General features: G+C 36.6%; 2 protein-coding genes across 2 annotated transcripts in view; one reads left to right on the plus strand and one right to left on the minus strand.

Moving 5' to 3' along the window:
• Positions 1–2,419: 2,419 nt before the first annotated feature.
• LOC127857214 (protein ATP6V1FNB-like) lies at positions 2,420–4,188 on the minus strand. Its single transcript, XM_052393632.1, has one exon. The coding sequence runs from the start codon at positions 4,023–4,025 to the stop codon at positions 3,468–3,470; it is 558 nt and encodes a 185-aa protein (XP_052249592.1). The 5' UTR covers positions 4,026–4,188; the 3' UTR covers positions 2,420–3,467.
• Positions 4,189–4,227: 39 nt separating this feature from the next.
• The window catches only part of LOC127857076 (F-box/LRR-repeat protein 5-like), a 61,394-nt gene continuing 46,277 nt past the window's right edge, over positions 4,228–19,344 (plus strand). The window contains exons 1-8 of the mRNA XM_052393411.1: positions 4,228–4,327; positions 5,813–6,148; positions 8,688–8,820; positions 9,019–9,237; positions 12,242–12,381; positions 13,101–13,214; positions 15,369–15,451; positions 17,291–18,334. Coding sequence (XP_052249371.1) covers positions 4,244–4,327; positions 5,813–6,148; positions 8,688–8,820; positions 9,019–9,237; positions 12,242–12,381; positions 13,101–13,214; positions 15,369–15,451; positions 17,291–18,334 — 2,153 coding nt within the window. The 5' untranslated portion in view covers positions 4,228–4,243. The remainder of the gene's footprint in view (positions 4,328–5,812; positions 6,149–8,687; positions 8,821–9,018; positions 9,238–12,241; positions 12,382–13,100; positions 13,215–15,368; positions 15,452–17,290; positions 18,335–19,344) is intronic.

A 19,344-nucleotide genomic window follows, 5' to 3' on the forward strand; every position in this document is an offset into this window, starting at 1 on the left:
GCAAAAAGGATTGAAAAAACAACAACAATACAGTTACATATTTTACCAAAAGTATACAAATATGCAATGTTTACTTAAAAAAACTGTTCTCCTAAGCTTCTCCTGGTGCCAGGCATCCACCATTCGTCCGACGTCCACTGCCTCAATTTATATGTTCCTTCTATGCTGATAATCATAAGAGTATTTAGGACGTACAGCCGACTTCAGACGAGACCGATTTTCAGTCTTTACCCTTTACATTGAGATGAAAGCCCAGTCGCAGTCTGAAATATACACAATTTGCAATTTACTCTAAAATGATATCTTTTAAATTGCTTTGGTTTAAATACAAACAGATGTTTCAGAGAAAACAAACAGCTTTCGTTTGCTATTGACTGTTGACAGGCTACTCAAGTACCTACCAGCTGTATATGTAGGAATGAGCAGGGAAACGATTGCCAGCTTGTAGAGATGGTTGTGGCTGTTCCGTAAATGGATGGGCATAAAACTCTATTGCCACATTAGTCTTCTTCTCTGTGACCTGTAGGCTGCCTCGAACCTGGCATTTGTTTAGTGCTGCGTCCACGGGAAGTAATATTTTTCCACAACAATGGGCAACAAATTACATTGTCTGACTGGATAATCGACACCCGATTTATTTGTCACCCAGACAATGGCCTCTCGACTAATTTTCTAAGCTGCAGACTCCGGATAAAAATTACTTCATACCGGACATTCGCCACCTTACATTTTCGATTATGATGTTTGCTTTGGGTCGTGTTAGCGTTTCTGGGCGATGCAGAAACGCGGTTTATAGATTGTGCATTTTCAAGCGAAAAAATTAAGGTTGACGTCCAGGCACCGCAGGGTCGCTGTGGTGTTAAAATAAAATATTCATTATTTTTCGAATCGCGCTCTGTGAAAACCGGGCTTTATGCTTGTCCGTAAAGTATCGTCCCATATTAGCCTATGCACGGTAGTCTTCACAGGTTAATCAAGGACGATACTGGATTTTTGTTTAGAAAAGATCGCTTTCAAACGAACAATTCCATGAAAAAAATACCGTTTCTGATTAGCCTATGCGGACTGCACATGCTAATCTGGGACGATACTTTACGAACATGCATTAGCCCTGTTTTCACAGAGCGCGACTGATAAAGTAGTATTTGACATCATTTTCTAAAATTGCACATGGCCATAGGTGAATGCTTCGAGTTCGGTAGTCTTTGCATGTTAATCAAGGACGATACTGGATTTTTGTTAAGAAAAGACTGCTTTCAAACGAACGATTCTATTAAAGCGAAAATTGTCGTTCCTGATTAGCCTATGTGGACTGTACATGCTAATCTGGGACGATACTTTGCGAACTTGCATTTAGCCCTGTTTTCACAGAGCGCGGTTCATAAAGTAGTATTTGACATCATTTTATGAATCTCACATGGCCTTAGGTGAATGCTTCGTGACAACGCTTGATTACGGGTATATAGCGTTCGTTACTTGTCTTCTTTAAAAGTGCTGTTGCTAATTTTAACTTTATAATACTTCTAATCAATATGAAGCTGTCTGTTTAGTTGCAGCGGTAGTGTATAATAGTTCCATTGGAATCTATGTTTGGACCATTAACCGGACAGATTTTTTATTTAAAAAAATATACATGTACTCATAAAGTAATACCGAGGAAAAATAAGAAGGCAACATATATTCAACAAATGAAAATGTTTTAAAGCAGGTCTACTCTAGTATATCTTTAAGAGTATTGGAAATGAATGACTTATGTATAGTACCAGTAATAATCCTCGAATTAAGTGAATTAATACATATGTTTAGACACGGGTGACAACACGTTTATCCGGGCCGGCGACGTTTTAAGTTTCAAACTCTATCTTCTTGATGTGTATTTCATTTCAGAACCACATTCGAACAATGGTTATAGATTATCGAGATTGCCGCTTCGGAACAATAAAGACCTATAGTTAACAAAAAAGTGTTTACTCTGTGGTCTTTTGAAACCGGAACATGGTCTTGGCTACAGTATTGAATGAAAATCCATGTTCGCGCTAAATAAATAGCAATTCCAATATGTAAAGGCGTTTTCTCATTATCGAGCTAAATAAAATATCTTTCCGTTTCGTAGACTGCTAAATAGATCTATGTTGATTGCATTCAAGTGAAACGATATCTACACGTGATGAACTAAGACGTTAAATTCAGTTTTAGCTTCATGCAATAAACTTATTGAACGTGTGAGGTATTTAATCTCATAAGCTTTAAGAATTGATCAGTTTAATGCGCTCCTGCTTATCAACCAATTGATTCATTTTTCACTGGCAGGTTCTTTTTATTCATACATGAGATTCGTGTATTACTTGATTCAATCATTCTCAAATATAATCATGAAAATGAAAACATGACAACATTTCAACATGATAAAAGAAAAACACAAGGTTGAAGAATATTTTATTTAAAGTTATAAATCTTAAACAATAATGTGTATATCAATAATATGAACATGATTCATAACAACGAATGAAAGTATAAATACTTACAAGAAATTAAGCATTATTATATTTACAAACACTTAGCTCTGTGCATTGGACGGACAAGATAAGGTTAACATTAAGGAGCAAAAATTAAAATCACCAAAAATGACAATCAAAACTACTAGTGCTACAACATCTGACTTTTCTTGTTAATCAAAAATAAATGGTATTTATATAAATGCTGTATTTAATAGGGGACAGCTTGATTTACACTGTATTCAAATATTTACTTTGTCACCAAAATGTTATTTGAACAGTTCACATTGTGTACATAGTTTGGAATGTATTTTTATGTTTTAAAACTTTACAGAAAAATACATCAATTTTAATAATTATTCATCATCTAGAGATTTTTAATTAATGATTATGCCCATACTCATTATACACAAAACACTGTGTAAATCACATGCTTTTTCATAAAACATCTCGTCTCATGAAATAATATAATTATAACAATGAACAATGACAATCACGCCACAACAAACCAGCCATTTGGTTAAATCTATAAACTAATCAATACATTGAGCGAATAAATAGGACAAAGGCTAAAGCAGTGAGCAAGGAACAAAACAAATCCGTAATCTCAAGAAAAGCTTACAGATTAAATTTGAGATTGTTATAAAAACGCATGCAAGGAACAATCAATAAAAGAATAATACTGAAGCATATATTCATTGAATTATATAATACCAATACAAAGGAAAGGCAATTTGTATAGACCCACACATGAAATCTTAACACTCCAATAAAGGTCACTGAACTGAATACTGCTCAACATTATTTGCATTTTTTAATAGAAAAATATTGTTGTGCAAACCATGTATGAAAGCATGTTATATTTATTTAACAATTGTAGTTAAAGTCTATATCAAAAAGCAAACCTTATTTAAAAAATGTGTGAATGGTCTTTTGCTTATTTAAAAAAATATATTTCAAAACACAACAAGTCTATGTGCTTGAAGGTATTCCAGTCCGAGTGTAAAATGTGTCAGCTACAATACGGGTACGTCCATTCTTGGGTTTTTTAATGTCCTCCTTTCGGATCACATCACTCAAACGCCAACCATACTCCCATGAGCTCAACAGAGGGAATGAGAATTTGTCCTCAGGATTCTTTTCATACCTTGAAGACAGGTACTGGTACCGACCTTTACCCTCTTTTGTGAAGCCATCATATAACTTTTCTTTTGTATGTCCGGATACTGGCCTCATTTCAGCGCTCAGAACCTGGTTGGACCCTTTTGCAGCTAATTCATCATCGAAGTTCTTAATCTTCTTGTTATACCGTGGCTCAACAACATCCTTGGGCACTTTGGACAAGAAGCCATCAGCAGGTTTCGATTCGTTTTCAATTTTACGCCTGAATACCTCAAATTGTTTCGATTTCCCACCTTCCTTAGGGCCCAGTTTGGCATGCCATGCTAAACGAACGTCCCTCTCCTTATTGTAGGACTCTTCTAAAAACTTCTGAATCTGCGTATTAGCCGGATAACTTCGGCTGGCCATCGTAAAAATTTAAGAAGTTAGTGAGTCCTTAATAAAACTGTAATCACAAGATATCTGATTATTGCCGAAAAGTCAATACAATCGTCGCAGCTAACTTTCCGGGACACTTTAGGCACAGTATATCAACGTCGCCACGGTGATGTTACGTCATGGAGCTCGCTGACTATCGCGAGAAACGTGATTTCCGCTATTTACAAAACAACAACAACAAATACAAAATGGCTCCGTGTCCTGAAGAAATCGATGTGTTTACAGTTCCTCACTCTCGGATGAAGGAACTGGTTTGTCAGTACTTAGACATGGTAAAAGGATTTTACATAAAGTTCTTTATTGAAAGAAACCGTTTTGGGACCAATATCGTAAAAAGGGAAAGGCACTTTTAAACGAAAAAAACCACATCCTGAGATTTGTTGAAGTTGACACGATCGAATTTAGTCCAAATAATTAGACGTAAGCTACCCCGCTTGTAAATCGACCTCATATTTATAGGAGTAGATCGAATTATGTATGGCGGTTTCGTTACATTTCTTGTTTGTCACAAACTAACCCAAATGTATTTTTCTGTGTAAATTACTATTAAGAATGTTGGTTATTGATTTGAAAGTATAAACATCACAATTTAAACGTGGTCACTGACTCAGGATATCAATCTAGTCCATATAAACTTACTCCCAGAGCCTTTGATCATTTTTGCTCTGTCGGCTCTGGGAGTACATATGCATCCCTTCATAAACACAGTTTTGCTCACAGATTTCGTGGGTATCACTAAACAGACAGCGTTTGTTACCAATTAAGGAAAGCGTTGAATAAATTCCAAAAACACATTAATTTTACCTGAATGGCAGTCTTCGAACGTTATCCTTTGCATGCAACCTAAAAAAACAAGATGTTTTACCACATAATTCTTGCTGATATTTGAAATTTGGAACAATGTAAATATTGGACACCTGTTCGCCATCGTTATTGACTTGTGTTACATCAAATATCACGATGTGCAAAAGATTGGTGTACTGCGACCTAACCAATAGCGACACTTTTTGTCTGCAACATAACAAATGTTTCTTGATATGGCGGATAGAGCGTACGAAAAATAACAGTCAATAAAAAGCAATTATTTCGTGCTTTAATAGTACCATTTGCATGAGTTTGTGCTTTAGGCAGGTAAACATCTATACGTTTTTGCAGTATCACAAAAGCATTGCAACTCTCAGCAACCCTTTGGGTTATAAAGCTGAAAGTTGAATTATTGCAACTAGATATCAATGTACCTTTTTAACTGTCAAACTGCTGGCTTTGCCACTTAGTCTGCGCAAAATTCTGGAAAAGGCTAGCATCAATCTGCATTAATATGAATGTTGGCATACTGCAATTCATTGAATGACAATTCATAATTTTGTCGATTATAATATCATGATTTAAGAACTATTAGATAAAATTATGAGGTAGATAATCATCAGGGTCAGTTATTGCAGTGTATTTAACTGCCTTCCACAGGATTATTTTAAGGCACCGTGACCTGGGTGGTGCGTTTAGGGGTATATCCTCCAGAAATTGAATTTGTGTAAAACTGAATTGTCTATGACATACCAGGTGTAAGTTAGAATGGCCCCAAGTTAAGCTAGTTATATATGACTTTTTTTTTTTAAGTAATATTTTTATTTTACTTTTTGTGTAAACAAAACCATTTAGGCATTTGAATTGCCTCAATTTTTTTACAAAAATGTTCATTTGTTTAATTTATTTCATGACATTAATTAATTTTCACATACATTTATCATTAATTTTAGCTGACAGCCACCAACTTCTCAGACGTGTCCAAGTTCATCCGACTCCTTGAGAATCTTATCAGAACGTTTCAAGAGTTCATCGCCCATGAACAAATTGAAAACCAGTTCATCATGAAGAAGCTGAAACACAAGCTCCAGGCCCTACGTATTCAGAATACAGCTGTCTGCAACTGTCATAAGGACAACAAGCTCACAGACATGTTGTCACTGCTGCAGGACGGGTACAAGTGCACCAAGAAGACCGATGCCGACAGACGGAACTTTGGTCTTCAGTTGAAGCAGGCTCTACAAGACTTCACTGAGGAGTTCTTGCCCCATATGGCGGAGGAAGAGGAGGTTTGTCGATAGCTTGTAGTTTCTTTTTAGCTGCATTCTGAGAAATTTGGATTGAATGTATGTGTGTGGAATCCCAGATTAGCCTGTGCATTTCTTACAGGCTATAAATCAGTCATGACACTTTTGACCTTTATGGTATTTTGGGTTTAAATTAAGCATCTTGTTAGGGGAAATGCAGTGGAGGCAGAAAGTGTTGTCGCTGATTAGCCTGTGTTGAATGCACAGGCTTATCTAGGACAAAACTTGACACACATTCATGAAGCCCAGTCTTTCCAGAGCTTGTCTCGTTTGTTTCAAACTGTCAAACCATGAAGAAGACAACAACAACAACAACATTCTTTACAATGGTTTCTGGATACACAAATTCAAAGCTTAAAAAAATAATACATACATTATTAGCTCATCCATTTTTTGAAGAAAAAAAATTATGAGCTATTGTCATCACCTTGGCGTCGGCGTCTGCGTCGGCGTCCGGTTAAGTTTTGCATTTAGGTCCACTTTTCTCAGAAAGTATCAATGCTATTGCATTCAAACTTGGTACACTTACTAACTATCATGAGGGGACTGGACAGGCAAAGTAAGATAACTCTGGCGTGCATTTTGACTGAATTATGTGCCCTTTTTATACTTAGAAAATTGAAAATTTTGGTTAAGTTTTGCGTTTAGGTCCACTTTTTCAGAAAGTATCAATGCTCTAGCATTAAAACTTGGTACACTTACTTAATATCATGAGGGGACTGGGCAGGCAAAGTTAGATAATTCTGGCGTGCATTTTGACAGAATTATGTGCCCTTTTTATACTTAGAAAATTGAAAATTTTGGTTAAGTTTTGTGTTTAGGTCGATTTTATTCCTTAAGTATCAAAGCTATTGCTTTCATACTTTCAACACTTACTAACTATCATAAGGGGACTGTGCAGGCAAAGTAATGTAACTCTGACTGGCATTTTGACAGAATAATGTGCCCTTTTTATACTTAGAAAATTGAAAATTTGATTAAGTTTTGTGTTAAGGTCCACTTTATTCCTACAGTATCAAAGCTATTGCTTTCATACTTGCAACACTTATTAACTATCATAAGGGGACTGTGCAGGCAAAGTTATGTAACTCTGACTGGCATTTGGACGGAATTATGGGCCCTTTATACTTAGTAACTTTGAATATATGGTTAAATTGTGTGTTTCGATCCACTTTACTTCTTAAGTATCAAGGCTATTGCTTTCAAACTTCAAATACTTTCATGCTATCATGAGGTTAATGTACCTGGCAAGTTGAATTTTACCTTGACCTTTGAATGACCTTGACTCTCAAGGTCAAATTATTAAATTTTGCTAAATTGCCATAACTTCTTTATTTATGATTAGATTTGATTGATACTTTGACAAAACTACTCTTACCTGACATACCACAATAGACTCCACCCAAACTATCCCCCTCCCCCCGAATCCCCCCCCCCTATTTTTTTTTTTGGGGGTCATCTCACATATGACCACCACACCCTCACACTATACCCCCCCCCACCCCCCCCCCCCAATTTTTTTTTAAACGGTTAAAAAACAAAACACAACTATTTATTTTTATTATGTCCCCCACTATAGTAGTGGGGGACATATTGTTTTTGCCCTGTCTGTCTGTTGGTCTGTCTGTCTGTTTGCGCCAACTTTAACATTTTGCAATAACTTTTGCTATATTGAAGATGGCAACTTCATATTTGGCATGCATGTGTATCTCATGGAGCTGCACATTTTGAGTGGTGAAAGGTCAAGGTCAAGGCCATCCTTCACAAGGTCAAGGTCATCCTACAATGTCAAACATCATATAGGGGGACATTGTGTTTCACAAACACATCTTGTTATTATATGTTTGAAATACCCTCCAACCATCGCACATAGAATCCCCCCCACCCCCCCCTCCCCCCACCCGAATCCCCCCCCCCTAATTTTTTTTTTTTTTAAGATCATCTCACAAATTACCACCACACCCTCACACTATACCCCCCCCCCCCCCAACTCACCCCCCCACCCCCCCAATTTTTTTTTTTTTTTTTTTTTAAGATCATCTCACAAATTACCACCACACCCTCACACTATACCCCCCCACCTCACCCCCCCCCCCCAATTTATTTTTTTTGAAACGGTTAAAAAACACAAATATTTATTTTTATTATTTTATGTTTGAAATACCGTCCAACCATCGCACCTAAGAATCCCCCCCCCCTCCCCCCCCGTAATAATTTTTTTTCGCATTTTTTTCACATTTTTGGAAGATAATGTAATAAATGTCCACACCCCCACACTATACACCCCTCTTCACTCCATCCCTCCCTCCTTTGTGATTGAAAATAAGAGTCCCTTCACATTTAAAAAGAAAATAGATGAGCGGTCTGCACCCGCAAGGCGGTGCTCTTGTTAAATAAATGAATCAAACATAATTTTGGTTGCAAACTGCACAGGCTAATACTTTTCCAAAATACTGTAAGCCCAGTTTCCTCAGAAATAGGCTCAAATGTTTGATTGGTACTTAATCAGCTATTGTTGCAGGTGTTTCAGCCCCTACTGATGCAGCATTTCACCTTTGATGAGCTGAAGCAGATCAAGGCCACAGTTTTACAACAACACTTCAAAGTGGAACCCGAGGAAACTCCAGAGAAATGTGTTGCGGACAATAAGTCAAGTGAGTGATCAGCTATGTTGGTAATGTTTCTGATGGTTGTATCTGTGTTTAAAAAAAATTGACCTTGAATTTCTTAAAAGTCTACCTATTATAACAAAGCACAAGTTTTATAATGTTTTTAGGTTGTAGATAAAAAACCATTTTGACACACTATATTCTAGAACATTTGGTTTGCAAACACAAAATATTTTGTTGCAGACAAAAACGAAAATCTTAGCAAATATGAGTCTTCACCAACCCAGCCCAGCAGTTCTAAAGTGAACCTTGACCAGCTCCCTGACGAAGTTCTGCTGAAAGTTTTCTCCTTCCTGAACCCACAAGACTTGCTGAGAACTGCGCAGGTGAACAGACGCTGGAACAATCTGGCAATGGACAGTAGCCTGTGGTCGGAGCTCTATCCAGTGAGTTGGGCACAAGGTATGTTCGGGTTGGAAGTGTTGGGTTTGTTATTACAGTTTACAAAATTGGATAAGACGTTGATTTGAATAGCCTCCTTATGGAAGTCTGTCCATCTGTCTATCTGTCTATTTCTTTGTTTGTTGTAAATCTTTTCCAGATGTGTTTTCGTAGACTTGTCAATGTACAAGTCAAACTTGCAGAAATTGTTCATCATTATAGTAAGTTGTACATGTTTGATTTTAATCATAATTCCCCCCCAAAATTAATTAAGTTATGCCCCTTTTTTTAACTAAGACATAGAGGATATTTGTTAAATTTGGTGGAATATCGATTTTAATTCACAAGTGGTCATAAAAAATAATATTTTCATGAGTAGCGCAGCCACGAGTGAAATGCGCCCATGTGAAATATATATTTTCTATGATTGCGAGTAAATTAAAATCGACATTCCACAAAATCCAACAAATTTTCTTTTTATGCCCCCGGTAGGGTGGCATATAGCAGTTGAACTGTCCTTCAGTATGTCAGTGTGTCAGTATGTCAGTCAATCTGTCCGTCCGTCCGAAAAAAACTTTAACATTGGCCATAACTTTTTCACTATTGAAGATAGCAACTTGATATTTGGCGTGCATGTGTATCTCATGGAGCTGCACATTTTGAGTGGTAAAAGGTCAAGGTCATCCTCCAAGGTCAAATGTCAAATTTATGGCGTCTGTCCGTCCGAAAACTTTAACATTGGCCATAACTTTTTCAATATTGAAGATAGCAACTTGATATTTGGCATGCATGTGTATCTCATGGAGCTGAACATTTTGAGTGGTGAAAGGTGAAGGTCAAGGTCATCCTTCAAGGTCAAATGTCAAATATATGGCGTCTGTCCGTCCAAAAACTTTAACATTGGCCATAACTTTTTTAATATTGAAGATAGCAACTTGATATTTGGCATGCATGTGTATCTCATGAAGCTGCACATTTTGAGTGGTGGAAGTTCAAGGTCAAGGTCATCCTTCAAGGTCAAAGGTAAATAAAATAAAATAATAATTTCAAAGCGGCGTTCTCATGAAGCTGCATATTTTGAGTGGTGGAAGGTCAAGGTCAAGGTCATCCTTCAAGGTCAAGGTCATCCTTCAAGGTCAAAGGTAATTTTTTTTAAAATATTTCAAAGCGGCGTTCTCATGAAGCTGCACATTTTGAGTGGTGGAAGTTCAAGGTCAAGGTCATCCTTCAAGGTCAAGGTTATCCTTCAAGGACAAAGGTAAAAAAATCAAAAAGCGGCGTTATCATGAAGCTGCACATTTTGAGTGGTGGCAGTTCAAGGTCAAGGTCATCCTTCAAGGTCAAGGTCATCCTTCAAGTTCGAAGGTTTTTTTTTTTTTAAAATTCAAAGCGATGTTCTCATAAAGCTGCACATTTTGAGTGGTGGAAGTTCAAGGTCAAGGTCATCCTTCAAGGTCAAAGGTCAATTTTTTAAATTTTTTTCAAAGCGGCGCAATAGGGGGCATTGTGTTTCTGACGAACACATCTCTTGTTATTTTATGCTTTTTTTCACCGTTTCTTTACATTGTAAAAGAGTTTTACTGGAGAATTTCGCTGGAATAATGACATCATTTCGTCAAAAGATGACGTCATTTCACAGTAATAATAATTTTCACTGTTATTTTTCACTGTTATTTTTCACTGTTTGAAACAGTGAAATATCAGTTTAAATTCACTGATATTTCTCTATAAACCACCGGAAAGCATAAAGTAAATTCTATAATATCATGCTCTTTGTTTATAAATTATTTACTTTTTAAAATAAAATTTTGCCCAGTGTCAAATACTAAAAAAGTTGTCGACTTGAAACTTAATTGGTACATGTAGGTAGATGCCATTTAGGGGGAGGTTGCTTTATTCCCATATTTTAGAGTTATTGCCTTTTGTTAATTTTTATGCACCCGGTAGGGTGGCATATAGCAGTTGAACTGTCAGTCCGTCTGTCTGTCTGTGGGCCCGTCCGAAAACTTTAACATTGGCCATAACTTTTGCAATCTTACAAACTAAAAGTAGTATCTAGTTTAAACTAAATAGGTAGGTTAGTGTGTAGTTTTTACCTTCTTGATTATATACCTCCAAAAGGCACATTCACAATTAAGAAAAAATACAAATTTCCTATTTGCCATCCAAAAAATTCTCAAACGGAAGGAAAGTTGTGTCAATTTTGTTGCAAAAGTGTATTATCTGCAAGTGAACAAATAAAATGAGCACTAAAACTAAAATTTTCTGCAAAAAAGCAGGTAAAATAATATTTAGACGGGTTTGAGCAATTCAGTGCCAAGCAATTAAAGAGACCCTTAATTCTCCTCCAGAAGATTTAATGACGTCAATTTTTACAGTTTCAGGGCTTACTTGTGCAAAATCTTCCAAATTAGCATGGTATCAGTACTTTTCTCACTGGGATAAAAAAGGTTGTAGGTAGATCTCGTTTAGAGGTTTTGCAGTGCACAAGAACTGAAAATTGTAGCATATTTATTTTTAGAGTTATTGCCCTTGTATAATTGAAATTTTGTATCGAGCAAATCTTGATAACTATAAGAGGTATCAACTTGAAACCAATCAATCTCATTTAAGTGATGGCAAGAGCCATAACTCTTGCCTCAATTTTTGTGTGTGCATATTTGGAAAATTATAAGGGGTTTCAACTTACAACTTGGTTTGTTCGTAGATCTCAACGAAGGGGAAGTGCATTGCATAAAAACAATTACTCCTTCTTTAAAATTTTACAGTTATTGCCCAAGTGAATGTTCACGCAAATTTTGTCTTGGGCATGTCTTGACTGTTAAATGAGGTATCAAGATGAACCTTCATTGGTAGGAAGGTTGCATCGTTGGCTAACCAGTTCTTAATACTGCCAATGTATCTAAAATAGTAGCTTGTAAGACGTATTTCAGGCTGGACAGAGTCAATTCTAGTTTTTATAGACACAGGATTTTCCCTCGCCACTTAGGCAGATAGCGTATGTATTGTTCTGACTATCTGCTAGGTAACTGGTCGGCCCGGCATGGTGTATATGAGGAAGATGCGGAAGACGTGGTAAGGAAACTCGGGGCGCAGGCTCTAGACGAGGATGCAGATGTGGATGACTCCGATGAGGCTGACGACTGGGATCTTGAGGCAATACAGGTAGTTCTTGTGAGACTTTTTTTCCAATAAAAGCTTTCATTGAGAGTGGAATTGTAAGGTACATTTATTAGAAAATTTAGAAGTTTATACTTTTTGTCAGGGCCATTGCATCCCCACATTTGGCCCTATAAATGACTTATGTATATGAGCCTTGTTCTCAGAAAATGGAGTGTGATGCATTTGTGTAAATTGTCATTCCAGATTAGCCTTATTGTCCTTAACAGTCTGCACAGGCTAATCAGGGACGACACTTTCCCCTTTAAGTTGACCTCCATTTAGAAAGGACTTACTATAAATGAACAAAATCCATAAAATCTGGATGACACTTTATGCATGTATTAAGCACAGTTTTTCCAGATTAAGGCTCCATTACTGATTGATATTCAATCAATATCACATTGAAATCCACCACAGCAGTGCTGTCATTGGGGACAGTGGTAGGAAGCTTTTCTAGGAATCATAAACTTCCTACTTCAAATCTCGCTCTGCGCACTGGATTTTTCGGAGCTAAAAATAAATCCAAAGCTTGCTCCTCGCCACACAGTTGTATAAATGGCTACCTGTGATGAAAGTAAGCAATGCACCATGGCTTTTTACTGCGCAGTGTGTAAACAGACAATTTATATACCAGTGATAAAAAATTAAATTTGAAAGTTGGGCAAAGATGCGCAAGTCATATATAACTGACTATAAACCTGAACTTTTAACCTTTCTTGCAGATTCAAACACAGTCTAAGATGCTGACATCCATGTGCAAGCACCTGTTACCACGCGTCGGTCGGTCCGTGAGGGTGTGTGACCTGGCCTATAGCAAGGGGTTAACAAACGGCACTGTAAGTAGTCACACAACGGATTCTTTTGAGCCTTGTTTTTGAAAAATTTGGCTTAATGCATGTGCCAGTTTAGGCAAAAAGTGATTAGCCTGTGCGGACTACCAGGGGTGTGATTTTTTCGCGGATCCACGGATTTAGGCGAATTGGGTTGTCTGGGGGTCATTTCCGCGATTTGCGTAAATTCATTAACAAAAAATGGGGGAGGGGAAACGACCAATTCCTCGGGCGTATTTCAAAAGTTGCCCGATAAAAATCCGCAGCCTGCAAAACCTCTCTGCATATTACACTGGTAGATTCTGCCTAAGTTTTTTTATAAACAAGTGATGCCATGGGCTGTTGTTTCCCAATCTTCCAATTAAAATTTGTCTTTTAATATGTGTTTGATTTTTCTTTGCTGATGTGTTTGAAAATTGAGATTATTTAACAAACGAACAAATTTCACAAAATTTCGGAGATTCAAAGATTCTTGAACAACAAATTTAAATGTCAAAGGGAAGAAACAACAGTGGATATAAATCAGAAAGTGATACCTCTTTCTAAATCTGTACGGAAGATCGACTATCTTGTTAAGGCTAAAGTCATGTGAGTAAATCGTCGTTAGTTAAACACTGTAACATTGTTGACCTTATTTAAAATTAAAAGACATTGAGCTCAAACAAAAGATTGCCACCCTCCCTCATTTGATTTAAATCACTATTAAAACTGGTAACTTTGCATAATATCTTAAATGTGAATTCAAAAAGGTTTTCATAAATAAATATTGTTAATAAGTATAAGATAATGCTAATTTAAATGTCTGTTTTAAGGTTTGTCATTGGGTTATGCACGCAATTCGCGTAGTCAAAATCAGTCTACAGAATTTTCCTCCCCTCCGACTTCACCTCAATCACACCCCTGACTACACAGGCTTATATGGGACCACATTTACGAAGATGCATTATGCCCTGTTTTCCCACAGCAAGGTGTTTTTGATGTCTTGATCAATGCAAGTTTGGAGAATGCCTTATAAGAAAAAAAAGAAACATTTTTTTCGTTTTTTTGTTCTCTATTGTTAATATATTATTGCAGGATTTAGAATACTAATGATATCCAACTCAATTATTTTTGTCTTCATGATGATTAAATCTTAAAGCAAAATAATTTATGATAAATACAGTATGATGTTCATACTAGTTGGCCTATCTGAATGATGATTCAGAGTTCTTGTATACTTGTACACTTTGTAGTCTCTGCCTTTTTGTGCTTCAATAGCAGCTCATCATATTGACATGTAATTATTAGCTCAGCTGTTTAAGGAGAAAACCCGAGGTATTGTCATAGCCAGCTCATCGTGTCGTCCGCCGTCCGTGTCTTGCTAAAACCTTTACAATTTAATCTAAAATCAAAGTGCTTCCACCTACAACTTTGAAACTTAATATGTACATGTAGATGCACGTTGATGAGTTCTACACGCCACATCCATTTTGGGGTCACTAGGTCAAAGGCCGAGGTCACTGTGACCTCTAAAATAAAATTAAAAATCTTACAAGCTTTCATTTATTCAAAACTGCACCTGCAGCTGAGCGTTGGCACCTGTTTTGCGGTGCTCTTGTTTTAAAGTATGTCATTTTACAACTTAACAATTATTTTAAAGAAAAATGTTGCCGCTTGACTACGAATGTAACATTTATGCAAATATTGACACATAAGAGGTTATTTACATTAAATTAAATAATGTTTATTTACCTTTCACAATGTTTGTTGCATTTAGGGGAGATAATTGTGTCTTCCTCAATAATTTTACTGGATGCACTAGTTCCTCACTTGACCCACACAATTTATTGGTCTATTACATGATTTTAATACTGAAATTCAATGTATGGATTTTCACATTTAGGGGGCCTTGAAGCATTCTGTAAAAATAATACCTCAGTTAAGTGTAACTGTGTAATTATGTGTTATTGATGATTGAATGTAAGTACACATGTGGAAACAACAAATAAAGGCTTTTACAATTTCTCCAATATGTCTCTTTTAAGGCCCTTTTCAGGCCCCCTGCCACTTTTCAGGCCCCCCCTGTCCCTTTTTTAAGCCCCCCCCCCTGTCCCTTTTTTGAGGTTACCCTTACATTTGTATAGTCTGGCTAAATCCTTGCTTCTGATTTCTGATTCTCAGCTCTACAAGATCCTGACGCTGTGTCCAAATTTGGAGCGTTTAGACCTTACACAGACTCGAGTGTCGGACCTTGGATTTAAAGGGTATAAACTGAACATGAACTATTCACTGACAGACACATTCTCAATCATGAAAAAACACACAGATTCTTCAGCAAAATGGTGTACAGATAGTTGTTAGAGTAATTCCTGGTGTGAAAACATATTGAAATTAAAATTTGTATAAACAGTCAAACCCGAGAACAGCGGTCAGTCAAGGGAAATGACCAAAGTGGCTGTTGTCCACAGGTGATCGTTGTTTTCGGATCACAATGTTTAGATGGTTGGTCAGTTGGTAGTATTGCTACGTCCTTACCCCACCCAGTCGTTTGCACACAGTGTGAAACAAAGGCTCATTTCCGATAACTAAGCATGATAAAATAATTAACTTACATTGAATAATACAGAATAATATCTTATAAATTGATTTACTTTCATATTGTTAAACAAAATCAATGACTTTATCAACGCTAGTATAATTGTTTACTCATGAATCTCGTTCATTCGTAAATAAAGCTTGTCACATGCCATTGACGTCATGACCGAACAAGTCTAAAAAGCGGATTTGCTACCAAAAACCAATAGTACGTTCATTCAGTAAATCAGACAGTTTGTATTACATTCATTTGAATGTATTTTTAAATAAAGATTGTCGGTGTCATTGGCGTCACGTCCGAACAATTATAAAAGCGGATTCGCTGTCATAAACAGACAGTACGGTATAACCGTATCGTTCTAATTCAAAGAAAAAGAAGCCAAAATCTTGTTAAAAATATTTAGTTTGTTATAAAAGTTGCAATTCAGTGTACATTTTTCCTGAATAGACGATTCCTAATCCTTTTATCGCCTTCTTATAACAACACTGGCCAGCTGAGTGTTGTTTTTAACACCTTATCAGCTATAAAGATTCATTGACTTCGTCACGCGCTCATGATTTGTTGTTTATTAATGCAGCCGATAATTGCTACTTATACACATTCTCATTGTTACGTGCACTTGTTTCGTTTTTGTTCTTAATTTTCGCGACTCGAAATGACTGACACATGATCGTTGTTTTCAGTGCAAACATGACATTAGTTGATAGAACTATCACAGGCAATAACCGCTATCAGATGATTACCCGCAAAATAGATGGACAAATTATTGTGTTTTTTATTTTTGGGACTCGACAATGACTGTCGCGTAACCGTTGTTTTCAGTTCAAACATGAATTTCGGATTGGAATATAGTGGCCGTTGGCTGTTATGGACAGGTGACTGTTATTCTCAAGTGTAATATACAGTGATTTTCCTCGGGGGGAATCCAGACTGACCGTTGTCTGCAGGTGACTGTAATTCTCAGGTGGCCGTAAGTTCAGTTTCGACTTTAGTGAATAACAGTCAGTTTCGACTTTAGTGAATAACGACAGTTGAAATCCATTAACGATTAAGTAAGAAAGCATGAAACAATTGAATGATGACATTACTAAATTATCCCGCTATTTTCATTGTGGAAAACACACAAGTCTTTTTCATTAAAAAAAACATGTTTATCATTCAGACTGACAGATTGCTAGCATGTCAGACTTTAATGACATTACCTTTACAAATTCTATATTGCTTTTGCTATATGTAATATTTTATGTTTAAAAATATTTGAAAAAAGGAGGAATTTCACTATATGGTCAAATATGCAGACAGTGTCGATCTTTCTGTGTGTTCAGTGGAACTGGTATTTTTAAAGTTTATGTGCTTTTTACCTTTTGTTTTTGTTTGTTTGCCTATGGCATATTATATGCTGATATATAACAAGTATCTTATAGTATTCCTAAAGTAAAGTTGCCATTGTATGGACTAATTTAATGATGTAAAGCATTTGATAAATGTTTATTCACCACAATTTCAGATTTAATAAAAATGGATGTGGAAAATGTCTGCAGTATTTAGACTTGTCTGGATGCTTGTACATCACTGATCTGACACTGCAGAGGCTCTCTGATGCCATTGGTCGGAATCCCAGTCCTATTACCGATAACTCTGCTTCCATTGGTCGGTTGGCATCATCCAATGAAAACCAGCTTTTTGATGAAAACCAGCTTTTTGATGACCAGAGTGAAAAGGACAACAATGGCAATTATGCACAGTCCCTTGATAAGGACCAAAGTTGTAAGAATTGTTTAAAAAATCAGTCATTCTGCACACATATGTGGAAGAAAGACTCATTTGAAGAGAAACGCTGCTGCAAACTGCAAATAAAAGATAGGTTGGAAGGTCAACAAAATTGTACACAAAGAATCTTTTTTATGCCTGGGGACCCTTGCTGTAATGTGGATGTTGAACAGCAAGGGTCATGTACCAGACTGCAGCCCCCTGACTGTGATAGAAACTGTTTGTGTGGACACAAAAAAGAGACAGGGACTGTAAGTCACAACAATGATGGAAACCAGTGTTGCAAAGTGTCTAAGAAAGGGTTTGTTGACAGGAATGATGATTCTGACGGCTGCATTACTACAAAGGAGGCAAAGGATACACAAACACAAGATGGATCATTAGATGGTCCAAATGGCTGGAAGGGTTCAACAGTGGAAAATTTTGCGATTTTAGATGAGGACATGATGACCTTTCAACCAGTTTACCAGACTGAAAGCATTAAGCCTTACCAAACAGCAGACGGAAAATGGTCCTCTCCTGATGTTCTCGATGAGCGAACTCCGTCTGATTATATTCCTGGTCAGGTTAACTTTCCTGACTACATTCTGCATCGGGGAAACGCTTTCTCAGATGACGAACCAGAGACCAAATCAAGCACATCCTCACCAGTGAATGGATATAGGGCATTGGATTGTTCAAGCAATGACTGTGATACAAAACGACCAATGACTGGGACAGGGAGGGTCCTGGAGTTTTTAAGCTTGTCCGGATGCTACCAGATTACGGATGAAGGTTTGAAGTAAGTACTGTTTAAATTTACCGTTTTGACTGGTTAGAATTTTTTTTTGATGGTATGTATCAAAATATCGGATTTAAGCCCTAATCCACAAACACTTAACAAGGATTACTCTGAAATCATGATTTATGACCAAAGAACAACAAAATGTATAGAAATCAGTCCAGTCAGTCAAACAATAATTATTTGGTTTTTACTTATCATATTGTTTCCATAAAACAATAATTATTTAGTTACGGTATTATTGATCAAAAAGTTTCTATAAAACAATGATTATTTGGTAAATTTAATCATTACGTTACTATAAAACAATAACACAATGTAATTTGGCTATTGTTTATCATAAAGTTGCTATAAAGCAATATTTATTATGCCCCCCCCTTCGAAGAAGAGGGGGTATATTGCTTTGTTAATGTTGGTCTGTCGGTCGGTCCGTCGGTATGTCCACCAGGTGGTTGTCATACGATAACTCAACAACGCTTGGGCCTAGGATCATGAAACTTCATAGGTACATTGATCATGACTCGCAGATGACCCCTAATGATTTTGAGGTCACTAGGTCAAAGGTCAAGGTCACGGTGACTCGAAATAGTAAAATGGTTTTTGAATGCGTATACTCAAGAATGCATACGCGGCCAACAGGGCACACCCTGAACAATATTACTGAAGCAACTGGTCTGTAATCCTAAATCTATAATTATCAGTCCAATGAAACATCATCCTTTTAGTAAAATACAGTGGATCAGTAAAAATATTATCAGAATATGAGATTTTTTGTATATTTTGTATTTTAAATTATGTGTTAATGTTTAATTTTGTTGATTAATATAAATATAAGCAGGACAGGGGAGGTAATACACTATTATATCTTTCTTATATACAGGGGAAACAAATGCAATAAGTTTAAATTTATTGTTACAGCATTGCCTCCCTTGTAATATATTTAAATTTTACCAAATGTAAGGCTAACTGCATTTTTGTAATGCATACTACTACTACTACTACTGCTGCTG

The sequence above is a fragment of the Dreissena polymorpha genome, chromosome 1, assembly GCF_020536995.1.
Source record: "Dreissena polymorpha isolate Duluth1 chromosome 1, UMN_Dpol_1.0, whole genome shotgun sequence".
NCBI lineage: Eukaryota > Metazoa > Mollusca > Bivalvia > Myida > Dreissenidae > Dreissena > Dreissena polymorpha.